Raw genomic sequence first — 14,876 nt, 5'->3', positions numbered from 1 at the left:
GATTCGGAAGCTCCTTATGGAGTGTTTGATGCAATTGCGGTGCCTCTGGAGTCTTGCGAAGGCCAAATCGAGCTACATACCGCATTGCTGTGCATGTCCCAAATTGTGTAACTATACAGAGCTATATGGAGCCCTCCGCATTGACATAATTGATTGACGGTAGGTGGAGGAGGGAGGGGAGGGGGGGTCCTGTATAAACACAAACTCACTTCCTTGACAACTTCCTTCACAACAGCTCTGCTCTGCTCCACGAAGTGCAAGAAGGTTGAATGCTCTGACTTTTGCAGAGGCTGCATCACAGTAAATGCTGTATGGCCGCTGGAGACAACAGATTGACCATGCAGATCATTTCAGTATAAATTTCATGCAGATCCTTTCAGTGGCAAATTCTGAACCTTCCGAAGGCTTGAGAATGCCAAATCGAGCTCAGTACCGCATCGCTGTACACCTCCCACATTTTGTAACAATTCTAGAGGGCTCCGTATAGCTCTGTGTAACTCCGCATTGACATGATTGGTTGACGGTATGTAAAGGCAGGTGGTCCTGTATAAACACAAACTCACTTCCTTGACAACTTCCTTCACAACAGCTCTGCTTCACGAAGCGCCAGAAGTATGAATGCTCTGACTTCTGCAGAGATACACTGCCAGGGCTCTGACCTTCACTCTATAGGCTGTCTCATTGTCGTCGGTGATCCGGCCTACCACCATTGTGTCTTCTTCAAACTTAATGATGGTGTTGGAGTCGTGCGAGGCCAAGCAGTCGTGGATGAACAGGGAATACAGTAGGGGACTGAGCATGCACCCCTGTTGTTGCCTACCCTCATCACCTGGAGGCGTTCCGTCATGAAGTCCAGGATTCAGTTGCAGAGGGAGGTGTTCAGCCCCAGGGTCCTTACCTTAGTGATGAGCTTGGATGGCACTAATTAAATCTAATCAAATCAAGCTTTATTTATACAGCACATTTTAGATATGGAATGCAAAGCAATGTATTTACAGAAAAAAAACAATGTAAGCTGAAATATTTACACAAAAAACAAAAGAATGACAAACTGAATGACTAAAAATCACCCTAAGGAGAAGCAAAGCTAAAAATATGTTTAAAAATATTTTTTGATTATGTCCACAGTTTCGGCCCCCCTTAGGTTCTCGGGCAGGCTGGAGGCATAATAACGAAAGGCTGCCTATCCATGCCTCTTGGTCCAAGGCTTTGGCATGATTTAAAGGCCAGTGCCAGAGAACCTGAGGGACCTACTGGATACACAACTTAAAAGCATGTCAGACACGTATTGGGGTGCACAATCGTGGATTGATTTAAAAACCAATAGAATCATTTTAAAATGAATTCTAAAACTCACAGGTAGCCAGTGCAGAGACCTTATAACCGGTGTAATGTGTGCTCTGTATGTTTTGCAGTTGACAAATGGTTTTCCTGGGTAGACCAGACAGGAGAGCATTATAATAGTCAAGCCTGCTTGTAATGAAAGCATGGACGTGTCTCTCTATATCAGCCTGAGAGAGAAATGACTGCACCATGGCAATGTTCCTCAGGTGGTAAAAAACTATCTTGGTCACATTCCTAATGTGTGATTTGAAATGTAGTTAACAATCTACAATAAAACGAAGGTTTTTTACCTGGTGTGTTATTTTTATTGTCCATGAATTAAAACGTGTGGATAGATACTCTGTCTGTTCTTTGGCTCCAAGTACAGTGGTCTTGTCTTGATTTACCTGGAGGAAGTTGTGAGCCATCCAAGTATTTAAATGACTAATACAGTCTAATAATTTATCTGTGGAGCTAAATTCCTTTGGAGACACTGAAATGTAAAGTTGTGTATCGTCTGCGTAGCAGTGAAAATCAATGCTGTGCTTTCTGATAACACTGCCAAGGGGTAACATATATAAACTGAACCATGCAGGAGTTCAAAAGGTGACCAAAAACTGTTGACCGGTTAAATAGGTTCAAAACCAATGTAGAACTGGACCGGAGATGGTGTTGAAAGCTGAGCTGTAGTCAGTTAACAGCATTCTCACATACTGTAGGTGTTCCTTTTAACCAGGTGGGAAAGGGCAGTGTGGAGTGCAATAGAAATTGCGTCATCTGTGGATCTGTTCGGGCTATATGTGAATTGGAGTTGGTCCAATGTTTCTGGTATGATAGTGTTGATGTGAGCCATGACCAGCCTTTCGGAGAATTTCATGGCTACAGATGTTAGTGCTACAGGGCGGTAGTCATTTAGACAGGTTACCTTGGCTTTCTTAGGCACAGGGACTATAGTGGTTTGCTTGAAACATGTAGGTATTGCAGACTGGGTCAGTGAAGACACTTAGCGCATGATCTGAGTACCTGTCCTGGTACGCATCTGATGAGGGTCAGAGCCAGTGTAGTAGGATTTCGATCTTAGTCCTGTATTGACGTTTTGCCTGTTTGATGGTTCGTCAGAGGGCATAGTGGGATTACTTATAAGCGTCCGGATTAGAGTTCCTGCTCCTTGGAAGCAACAGATCTAGCTGTTAGTTCAGTGTGGATGTTGGCTGTAATCCATAGCTTCTGGTTTGGATATGTGTCACGCCTGCTCACGCCGGCACCAGACTGCCTATCATTACGCACACCTGTCCCCTTCGTTACGAGAACCTGTGCCTCATCTATCATTAATTAATTGCCTCCCCTTTATCTGTCTGTTTCCTCTGTTTGTTCCCTGTGTCTGCATTGATGTTGTTACTTTGTCCCCTGTCCAGACGCTGTTCCTGTCCTGTTTTATGTTCGTTATTCATTAAATGTTCTCCCTGTACCTGTTTACTGTCTCCAGCGTCACGCTCCTTACAAAATGCAGATACCAAAATTGGAAGCATCAGGGAGGCTTGTTTTTTCGGGTCCGGGGGTCATCGCCGATGGAACCGGAGGTGCCTCAGCTAGCTTGTCGGGCTTCCATGCCCTAGCTGGCTCTTGAGGTATTTCTTGCCCCCGTGGGCTCGGCAGGCACCCACCCCACCTCATACTTCGGCGGACCATCGGGCTCCCACACCTCAGCCGTTTCGTCAGACTCCTACGTCTCAGCGGGATCATCAGGCTTTCACACCTCAACCGGATCATCAGGCTTTCACGCCTCAACCGGATCATCAGGCTTTCACGCCTCAACCGGATCATCAGGCTTTCATGCCTCAACCGGATCATCAGGCTCCCATGCCTCTGCCGGTTTGTTGGGCTTCTACGCCCCAAGCCGGCTTGTCCATCGCCCACACCTCAGCCGGTTCGTCAGACTCCTACGTCTCAGCAGGATCATCAGCCATTCACGCCTCAACCGGATCATCAGGCTTTCACACCTCAACCGGATCATCAGGTTTCTTACAACTTTGACAGTGCTCTGTCATTGAGATCAGGACAACAACATTAACTGTATCAGTCCATAGATTCCAGCAAAAATTTCCTTTTATTTATCTGACTTTGCTATTAGGATTGCTATTTTACCAGTAAAATGCAGCTAGCTAGATAGCTAGATATGTTCCCCGTAGCTATAATGATTAGCTAGATAGATAGATAGATACCTAATGAAAATATCTAGCTATCTGTTTCTGTGATATGTCATGATTCTTAGAAATAGTAGCTAAGCCTGCTGGCTGTTGATTGTGGTAAGTAATGTTGACTAAGCCTGAAGCCTAACCCTTCTGATGATAACTAGCTAGCCTCTCAGCCAAGCTTTTTGACTTGAAGGTAACTGTCAATGATGTTATGTACTATTAATGCATGCATAGGTCATGGACTCAGTAAATTCAGGAGTTACATAACTTTCCTGCCGGTGATGCAACAATGCCAAAATGGTGATTTAGAGTTACAGTTAGCTGGTGTTCTAAAGCCGAGTGTTTCCATTCCCCTTTAACCATGCCCCTCTGCAGACAGGCCTTCTGCAATGATTATTACAAGGCGGTTCTTATTTAAGAGAACTCCCTCACGACGCCAGGACAGCGGAGTCAATCACCACCTTCCGGAGACACCTGAAACCCCACCTCTTTAAGGAATACCTAGGATAGGATAAGTAATCCCTCTCACCCCCCCTTTAAGATTTAGATGCACTATTGTAAAGTGACTGTTCCACTGGATGTCATAAGGTGAATGCACCAATTTGTAAGTCGCTCTGGATAAGAGCGTCTGCTAAATGACTTAAATGTAAATGTAAATGTAGAAGAAGGCGTTACCATTTGTGTATTAAAATGAATGGCTAAATGTGATGTTGCATACATCCCCAATAATCTGGCTTCCTGAATTTAAGTTTTTGATGAACCAAACTTTATTAAAGCACAAGCAACAGTCATTTTTCGTGCTTTGGTCATCCTACTTTACTTTGATCTGGTTTCTTCCAAATATCATCCAATTTGAAGAAAAACATGGTTTTGACTATTCAGGTCCTTTAAACAGATTGAACACAAACTTAACAAATAAATAAATACTTGTCAATTTACAATTTAGAGTTAAGTGCAGAGAAAGAAGGAAAGGTCAAAAAGAGGGGTTCATACTTACAGTCTCTCAAGGTGTTTGTAGCGGATGAACTGGTCTGGTTGGAGAGCAGTTATCTGGTTGCTGTTCAGCTCACTGAAGGTAAAGATAGCTGCTAGTTTGACTGTGCATAAGCCACGTTTTCATCCACAATTTTTAAGCGAGTAAAGTCATACCATATTAAAAAAAACGAATCATGACAGCTGTGATGGAAACAGGAAGATTCCAGCATAGGACAACCTGTCATTAGCATCTGGCTCTGAGTAGCATTCGGAGATTAGGCCTACCCCAAACTATACAATCAAAATCTATATTGCATGTTGTCATTTGGTTATAGTGCATTCGGAAAGTATTCAGACCCCTTGACTTTTTCCACATTTTGTTACTTTACAGCCTTATTCTAAAATGTATTAAATAAAACATCCTCATCAATCTACACACAATACCCCATAATGACAAAGCAAAAACGTTTTTTAGACATTTTTGCAAATGTTACAAATAGAAAACAGAAATAACTTATTTATGTAAGTATTCAGACCCTTTGCTATGAGACTCGAAATTGAGCTCTGATGTATCCTGTTTCCATTGATCATCCTTGAGATGTTTTTAGAACTTGATTGGAGTCTACCTGTGGTAAATTCAATTGATTGGACATGATTTGGAAAGGCACACACCTGTCTATATACTGTAAGGTCCCACAGTTGACAGTGCATGTCAGAGCAAAAACCAGGCCATTGGTTCGACTGAATTGTCTGCAGAGATCTGAGACAGGATTGTGTCAAGAGCACAGATCTGAGGAAGTGTACCAAAAAATGTCTGCAGCATTGATGGTCACCAAGAACACAGTGGCCTCAATCATTCTTAAATGAAAGAAGTTTGGAACCACCAAGACTCTTTCAAGAGCTGGCCGCCCAGCCAAACTGAGCAATCGGGGGAGAAGGGCCTTGGTCAGGGAGGTGACCAAGAAACCGAACTGGAAGTCTTCCGACTAGCTTGGAAAGACGGTACCGTGCAGTACCGAAGAGCCCTTACTGCTGCTCGATCATCCTATTTTTCTAACTTAATTGAGGAAAATAAGAACAATCCGAAATTCCTTTTTGATACTGTCGCAAAGCTAACTAAAAAGCAGCATTCCCCAAGAGAGGATGACTTTCACTTTAGCAGTGATAAATTCATGAACTTCTTTGAGGAAAAGATTATGATTATTAGAAAGCAAATTACGGACTCCTCTTTAAACCTGCGTATTCCTCCAAACCTCAGTTGTCCTGAGTCTGCACAACTCTGCCAGGACCTAGGATCAAGAGAGACGCTCAAGTGTTTTAGTACTATATCTCTTGACACAATGATGAAAATAATCATGGCCTCTAAACCTTCAAGCTGCCTACTGGACCCTATTCCAACTAAACTACTGAAAGAGCTGCTTCCTGTGCTTGGCCCTCCTATGTTGAACATAATAAATGGCTCTCTATCCACTGGATGTGTACCAAACTCACTAAAAGTGGCAGTAATAAAGCCTCTCTTGAAAAAGCCAAACCTTGACCCAGAAAATATAAAAAACTATCGGCCTATATCGAATCTTCCATTCCTCTCAAAATTTTTAGAGAAGGCTGTTGCGCAGCAACTCACTGCTTTCCTGAAGACAAACAATGTATACGCAATGCTTCAGTCTGGTTTTAGACCCCATCATAGCACTGAGACAGCACTTGTGAAGGTGGTAAATGACATTTTAATGGCATCGGACCGAGGCTCTGCATCTGTCCTCGTGCTCCTAGACCTTAGTGCTGCTTTTGATACCATCGATCACCACATTCTTTTGGAGAGATTGGAAACCCAAATTGGTCTACACGGACATGTTCTGGCCTGGTTTAGATCTTATCTGTCGGAAAGATATCAGTTTGTCTCTGTGAATGGTTTGTCCTCTGACAAATCAACTGTAAATTTCGGTGTTCCTCAAGGTTCCATTTTAGGACCACTATTGTTTTCACTATACATTTTACCTCTTGGGGATGTTATTCGAAAACATAATGTAAACTTTCACTGCAATGCGGATGACACACAGCTGTACATTTCAATGAAACATGGTGAAGCCCCAAAATTGCCCTCGCTAGAAGCATGTGTTTCAGACATAAGGAAGTGGATGGCTGCAAACTTTCTACTATTAAACTCGGACAAAACAGAGATGCTTGTTCTAGGTCCCAAGAAACAAAGAGATCTTCTGTTGAATCTGACAATGAATCTTAATGGTTGTACTAATATTATGTAATCTTATGGTCGTCTCAAATAAAACTGTGAAGGACCTCGGCGTTACTCTGGACCCTGATCTCTCTTTTAAGAACATATCAAGACCATTTCGAGGACAGCTTTTTTCCATCTATGTAATATTGCAAAAATCAGAAACTTTCTGTCCAAAAATGATGCAGAAAAATTAATCCATGCTTTTGTCACTTCTAGGTTAGACTACTGCAATGCTCTACTTTCCGGCTACCCGGATAAAGCACCAAATAAACTCAGTTAGTGCTAAATACGGCTGCTAGAATCCTGACTAGAACCAAAAAATTTGATCATATTACTCCAGGGCTAGCCTCTCTACACTGGCTTCCTGTCAAAGCAAGGGCTGATTTTAAGGTTTTACTGCTAACATACAAAGCATTACATGGGCTTGCTCCTACCTATCTCTCTGATTTGGTCCTGCCATACATACCTACACGTACGCTACGGTCACAAGACGCAGGCCTCCTAATTGTCCCTAGAATTTCTAAGCAAACAGCTGGAGGCAGGGCTTTCTCCTATAGAGCTCCATTTTTATGGAACTGTCTGCCTACCCATGTCAGAGAAGCAAACTCGGTCTCAACCTTTAAGTCTTTACTGAAGACTCATCTCTTCAGTGGGTCATATGATTGAGTGTAGTCTGGACCAGGAGTGGGAAGGTGAACGGAAAGGCTCTGGAGCAACGAACCACCCTTGCTGCCTCTGCCTGGCCGGTTCCCCTCTTTCCACTGGGATTCTCTGCCTCTAACCCTATTACAGGGGCTGAGTCACTGGCTTACTGGGGCTCTCTCATGCCGTCCCCGCAGGGGGTGCGTCACCTGAGTGGGTTGATTCACTGTTGTGGTCATCCTGTCTGGTTGCCCCCCCCCCCCCCCCCCCACTTGGGCTGTGCCGTGGCGGAGATCTTTGTGGGCTATACTCAGCCTTGTCTCAGGATGGTAAGTTGGTGGTTGAAGATATCCCTCTAGTGGTGTGTGGGCTGTGCTTTGGCAAAGTGGGTGGGGTTATATCCTTCCTGTTTGGCCCTGTCCGGGGGGTGTCCTCGGATGGGGCCACAGTGTCTCCTGACCCCTCCTGTCTCAGCCTCCAGTATTTATGCTGCAGTAGTTTGTGTCGGGGGCCAGGGTCAGTTTGTTATATCTGGTGTACTTCTCCTGTCCTATTCGGTGTCCTGTGTGAATCTAAGTGTGCATTCTCTAATTCTCTCCTTCTTTCTTTCTCTCTCTCGGAGGACCTGAGCCCTAGGACCATGCCCCAGGACTACCTGACATGATGACTCCTTGCTGTCCCCAGTCCACCTGGCCATGCTGCTGCTCCAGTTCCAGTTTCAACTGACCTGAGCCCTAGGACCATGCCCCAGGACTACCTGACATGATTACTCCTTGCTGTCCCCAGTCCACCTGGCCATGCTGCTGCTCCAGTTTCAACTCTTCTGCCTTACTATTATTCGACCATGCTGGTCATTTATGAACATTTGAACATCTTGGCCATGTTCTGTTATAATCTCCACCCGGCACAGCCAGAAGAGGACGGGCCACCCCACATATGCTCTCTCTAATTCTCTCTTTCTTTCTCTCTCTCGGAGGACCTGAGCCCTAGGACCGTGCCCCAGGACTACCTGACATGATGATTCCTTGCTGTCCCCGGTCCACCTGATTGTGCTGCTGCTCCAGTTTGAACTATTCTGCCTTGTTATTATTCGACCATGCTGGTCATTTATGAACATTTGAACATCTTGGCCATGTTCTGTTATAATCTCCACCCGGCACAGCCAGAAGAGGACTGGCCACCCCACATAGCCTGGTTCCTCTCTAGGTTTCTTCCTAGGTTTTGGCCTTTCTAGGGAGTTTTTCCAAGCCACCGTGCTTCTACACCTGCATTGCTTGCTGTTTGGGGTTTTAGGCTGGGTTTCTGTACAGCACTTTGAGATATCAGCTGATGTACGAAGGGCTATATAAATACATTGGATTTGATTTGATTAGATGGTCACTCTGACAGAGCACCAGAGTTTCTCTGTACAGTAGAGATGGGATAACCTTCCAGAAGGACAACCATCTCTGCAGCACTCCGCAAATCAGACCTTTATGTTAGAGTGGCCAGGCTAAAGCCACTCATCAGTAAAAGGCACATGACAGCCCGCTTGGATTTTTGCCCGAAAGGCAAACCAAGATTCAACTCTTTGGCCGGAATGCTAAGCGTCATGTCCGGAGGAAACCTGGCACCATCCCTACAGTGAAGCATGGTTGTGGCAGCATCATGCTGTGGGAATGTTTTTCAGCGGCATGGACACGGAGACTTAGTCAGCGTCGAGGGAAAGATCAACGGAAAAAAGTACAGAGATCCTTGATGAAAACCTGCTCCAGAGCATTCAGGACCTCAGACTGGGGCGAAGATTCACCTTCCAACAGGACAACGACCCTAGGCACTGTCATGACTGGCCAGTTTGGGTCAGGTTACCGTGGACCACACTCCTACAAGAGACATTTGTCACACATTTGCCAGAGGGGGAGAGATCGAGAGGTATGGAGGTGGGGGGTTTTATGACACCTCCTGCCCATTGTAAATCTTAAAGCAGCAGACTAAATCCCTTTGTCTTCTCATTATGGAGGAATGAAATGTATGATGGGCCTATGGAGAACCTACCTCAGAACAGTAACATGCAATACATAGACTTTGGGACAATATGTTTTGCCAGACAAAATGGTAGTAATGACGATAGATGGAATATGAAAACGAATGTTGTTTTCATTATGTTATTAAAAGTTAAATGATGACGTTATAACGAAAACACTGTAGCGTGAAGAGTTTTCACAATATGTACCTGATGTTTGCATGATGTATATTGTGTAGAAAATGTCCAGATCAAAGAGAATGTTTTTGTAAAGATGAAATGTGAAGTTAGTTGTCTAAATTGGATCTGAGTAAAATCCAGACTTTGCTTCGAAACTAGTTATGCCCAGAGAACTTGCCCTCGAGGTGGAAACGCCCATTTCTGACCCGAGGGTATAAAACATGTGAGTTAAGAATGAACATTATGACCACGAGCTGCAACCAAGGTCCGATTAGTTTCAACCCCAAAACGCAACACGAAGTTGAAGAAGACAAAGGAACCTTTTAATAATCTATGCTACGGATGAGTAGTTGTGTCTAAGAGGGTGAATTCAAGCAGCACCACCCGGTTATTATCTCCAAGGAATCATGTGTCTACACTGCTTTAATTCCCACGCTGGAACCACCTATATTAGCCATCCTCAGAGGACCCCTCTTTTGGAACAAGAGTGAGGAAACAGACCACTAAGAGAAAAGGCTCTGACACCGTGTGGACAATCAGAGAGTTACACTCGGTAACAACAGAAGTGTCGTCATCAGAGGAGAAGTCGGAACTCGGTCCATGAAGAGATACCCCATCGGAGACCTTCGACATGTAATTACATCATTATCTTCTGACCCATAAGAGCGGCAGTTTGGGGCAAGGTTAGGGTTAAACTAAGCATAGTTTACAAATGTACCCAAGTGTGCTTTTCTCTCGTGCACTTTCTGTTTTGAAATCCCCATTTTGTGTAACGTGTAATATTGTGTTGGCCCGCTAGGGACCTGTTTCATTGTACTAAATTCTAATCAATAGCCCAAACTGTGTGTATGTGTATCTTATATTAGCATTTTAACTTGTTGGTAAATAAATAATCAACTCAATTGGTGTGGTACTGACTTATTTAGTGGGACTCGGGTTTGTGCAGATTCCCAGATTATGCGATGTTCAGAATGAGACTGTAGAGGAAATTAATGAATAAGCGACTGTTGTAAAACTGATATTCTGATATTCTTAGAGTTCATTTGGGAAATAGAAACTCAAGAAAGCCAAACTTTCCGATGTCACAGGTTACTGAGTTAATATTTACCTGATTCATTTAATCACGTAATTATAAACAGTTAATCATTCGATGAACAGCAGTCATCACATTAATCAATCCAACGTCACGACAGCACACAGCCAAGACAATGCAGGACTGGCTTTGGGACAAGTCTCTGAATGTCCTTGTGTGGCCCGCCAGAGACTGGACTTGAACCCGATCTAACATCTCTGGATAAACCTAGAAATAGCTGTGCAGAAACACTCCCCATCCAACCTGACAGAGCTTGAGAGGATCTCCAGAGACTAATGGGTTAAACTCCCCAAATACAGTTGTGCCAAGCTTGTAGCGTCATACCTAAGAAGACTCAAGGCTGTAATCGCTGCCAAAGGTGCTTCAACATAGTCCTGAGTTAAGAGTGCATACTTATTATGTAAATGTCATATTTCAGTTTTGTATTTACAATACATTTGCAAACATTTCTAAAATCCCGTTTTTGCTTTTTCATTATGGGGTATTGTGTAGATTGATCAGGGGAAAAACACGAATCAATCAATTTTAGAATTAGGCTATAACGTATCAAAATGTGAAAAAAGTCAAGGGGTCTGAATACTTTCCGAATGCACTGTTAGCCTGTAATTGATTGAACTTCACAATGTGGTGAAATTGCACGTGATGAGCTTTGTGCTCTTTTCCAATAAATATTGACGGTCTTATTCTGGTGACATGATGATCCATGGTTGACTACCCTTTGACAAATAAAAACATTCTCACTCTTATCCATTATAATCTCATCATGTAGACTAGCCTACCCACACAGTCTACCCGCACTGTATCTGCGAGCTGTTGGTTAGAGCACACGTGCCAAAACCAGATTAGGCACATTTACTATTTAACGCAACAGCTTTTGTGACAGAACTATTGGGAGATTTGAAAATGCGATGGAAACACATTGAACTATTCGTTACATGAATACTTAAGCGAAAAAGTACATTTTATGTGCACTATGTCATTACAAACAGATTTTTAGTCAGTTTGGTGGAATCACACCACTGGTGGGAAAATGCACATATTTTCTTTATGCAGATTTTTGAATGTTCTGTTGCCAATTGGATGGAAACCTAGCTATAGATGTACACATTTTGTCCTGACATTTAGATTATTCTACAATGTAGAAAACAGTAAAAGTAAAGAAAAACCCTTGAATGAGTAGGTGTGTCCAAACTTTTGACTGATGCTGTATATGTGTATATAATAAACTATAGCTGTCCCAATACCAATCGCTGTGCTCTAGTGTTAGACTTCCCAAGGGCAGGAATCCAATATACTCACAGAGCTGTTATATTGGACGACACAGCTGGGATGCTGAGTAGACCCTTTTTGTTACAGTTTATTCTCCTGCCCTCACAGAAACATACCTCCGGGAACACGTCCAGTACTGTAGGACAGAAGCACAGAAGACATGCACAGACACGGAGTTGTATCACATACCAGTTCCTGAAATTACTGTTTGATATAGTTCCTAAACGTTTCTTAGAATTGCTTAAATGATTTATGTTATTTACAGTAACAGAAGTATGTGAATGGATGACCTCAAAGCATGATTTCATATTTAAAATAGGTTGAAACATTAGTTGCTTTAGTTCAGGTTTAGTTAATGCATTATTAATTCAAAGCAGTGCAATATTAGTTCGGCTATGTAAATAGTTGCATTTGCATCAGAAAATTTTACTCATCAACTCACTGCATTCCTTGGAATCTTCAACATTTTTCTTCATAAAGGCATCAAAAAGATGTGGCCACCCGCTGTTATCCACTGTACAGGGAAACATTGTAGTGAATGTTTTTATTTTTGTGCATACATTCTGTGTGTATTTTTGTGTGCAACTTAAATGTGTGAAGTTATAGACACACAGGTAACTGCCAAAAGAAACACTAGCATGTAACGTTGGGCCACCATGAGCCGCCAGAACAGCTTCAATGCGCGCCTTCCACGAGAAATTGAAAAATGTCTATACTTTACCCCAGGATACCCATTATGGGTGGTAACTATAGAAACAAGGTAGCTTTATTCACGTCAGGGGAATTTAGCGAAACAAGATTGCTATTTTCATGTCAGCAGAATATAGTGAAAAGTGTCAGCCTATTTGCAACACACCTCCTTGTTATTGCGTTTCCATTTGAGTTTTTGTGTGTTGCACTTGCATTCAGTAGTGTCTATGAATCACATTATTATGAAGTCCTAAATATATGAAAGCGTGTATTCTTATTTTTTATTTATGTAGCTCTGACCTTGTCATGTACTTGTCTATTAATGATATGTATTATATCATGTTTTATGTGGACCTCAAGAAGAGTATCTGCTGCATTAGAAGTAGCTAATTGGGGATCCTAATAAAATGCTAAATACCATAATTGAGTGTTTTGTTGATTAATTAATTACTTAATTAACTCAGGAGCCACACCTGTGTGGAAGCACCTGCTTTCAATATACTTTGGATCCTTATTTACCTAAGTGTTTCCTTTATTTGGTCAGTTACATATATGTTTGTTCATATTTGGTGTGACTAGATCCCTCAAACTCAACTCTGGACCTCGAAGTCAGTTCTCCTGCTTTTTTCATTGTTCTCCTCTAATCAAGGACTAATTTAGACCTGGGACACCAGATGGGTGCAATTAATTATCAGGTAGAACAGAAAACCTGCAGGCTCTGGACCTCATAGTGTAAGAGTTGAATACCCCTGGACTAGATGCTTGATGACTATCAGATGCATTGCAGCAGAAATAATTGTCTTCTAAATGCTATCTTATTTCCACCACCCCTGCCCTCCCTCCCTCCCACTTCAACTAGGGAGGCAGGTACCCTAGTGGTTAGAGCCAGTAACTAAGGTTGCTGGTTCGAATACCCGAGCCGACAAGGTGAGACATTTGTTGATGTGCTCTTGAACAAGGAACTTCCTCATTTGCTCCAGGTACGCTGTACTATTATGGCTGACCCTGTAAAACAACACATTTCACTGCACCTATCTGGTGTGACAAAACATACTGCACAATAACCATCTGTTTACACTCCTGTAGCTGCTGTTGTTCAAGGCTCACCGCAGTTTTCCTCATCAGCTCCGTTAGTACAGTCCTGGACCCCATTGCAGTGGTAAAGCTGGGGCAGGCACACAGACAGGTTTCCACAGGGGAACAGGCCCAGTGGACAGACAGGGTAGAGGCTGCTGTCTGTGGAGGATTCTAAAGGAGACACTAAAACATCTCTGATTCAATCAAAAAATACGTTAAACGCCTTTTCGAGTAGCATATACGTAATTCTAGTATCAATGGATAGAAGTAATCAAAAACAAGATAATGAGGTCAAATAGAAAATAGAGAAAGGAAGACATATGAAATGTAAAATGTATGATACATTGAAACATTGTATGAGCACAATGGCTTTGTAAATGGCCTGCTTGGAGGTAAACAAGTACAGCTAAGTGCACTTATTTGTCACTGTCATATTTCATGTAGAGACCATAGGTTTATTCTAAATTATGCAAGGTATTTATTAGCTGAGTACCTATGGTTAAATAGAGTGATTAAATAAAAACAAATGAATAGGATTTTTGAAATATAACAAATACACAGTCCTATGTTAAAGACTTTGAATTAATAGATTATACATGACTTCTATGATGATAGTTTTGCCTCCTTTCCAAGATGTCTGAGTTCGTGATGCTGTCAGGTCACATGACTGATGGAAGCTGTGCTTAGAACTCTGACTGATCTGCCACCACTCGTGTGACCTCACATCATCAAGACGTCACGCAGGTTCCCATGTGTTCCCCCCACATTCCCCATGGTGGCAGTGGAACAGCTCTGGGGTTGGATGACGTTTTTTCTCTTAATTATCACAATATTTTTCCACATTTCATCTGTATCTAAAAAACAAGACATGATTAAAGTCCACTTTACAGTTCATTGGTTTGTATTTGTACATTTGAACTGAGTTACCCAAGGGAATGAAGCCATTAGTGGTACATCATCAAAAAAAAGGAACATCAAAAGTTGTGCTATAAATTCACAGACAACACAAAGATTCCTTGATGCCTTTCCAGACTCCCTCTGCCTACCCAAGGACGCCAGAGGACAAAAATCCGTTAACCACCTAACTGAGGATCTCAATTTAACCTTGCGCAATACCCTAGATGCAGTTGCACCCCTAAAAACTAAACAAATGTCTCATAAGAAACTAGCTCCCTGGTACACAGAAAATACCCGAGC

General features: G+C 42.6%; 1 protein-coding gene across 1 annotated transcript in view; it reads right to left on the bottom strand.

The window, feature by feature from the left end:
* Positions 1–14,045, bottom strand: part of LOC124008805 (relaxin receptor 1-like) — a 38,618-nt gene extending 24,573 nt beyond the window's left edge. Inside the window, exons 1-4 of the mRNA XM_046320375.1 lie at positions 13,710–14,045; positions 12,355–12,426; positions 11,943–12,048; positions 4,516–4,587 (exon numbers count right to left, since the gene is read on the bottom strand). Coding sequence (XP_046176331.1) covers positions 4,516–4,587; positions 11,943–12,048; positions 12,355–12,388 — 212 coding nt within the window. The 5' untranslated portion in view covers positions 12,389–12,426; positions 13,710–14,045. The remainder of the gene's footprint in view (positions 1–4,515; positions 4,588–11,942; positions 12,049–12,354; positions 12,427–13,709) is intronic.
* Positions 14,046–14,876: the final 831 nt, after the last annotated feature.

The sequence above is a fragment of the Oncorhynchus gorbuscha genome, linkage group LG02 (assembly GCF_021184085.1).
Source record: "Oncorhynchus gorbuscha isolate QuinsamMale2020 ecotype Even-year linkage group LG02, OgorEven_v1.0, whole genome shotgun sequence".
Lineage (NCBI taxonomy): Eukaryota > Metazoa > Chordata > Actinopteri > Salmoniformes > Salmonidae > Oncorhynchus > Oncorhynchus gorbuscha.
The sequence above is the reverse complement of the archived record's forward strand: the minus strand, read 5'-3'. Positions and strand labels throughout refer to the sequence as shown.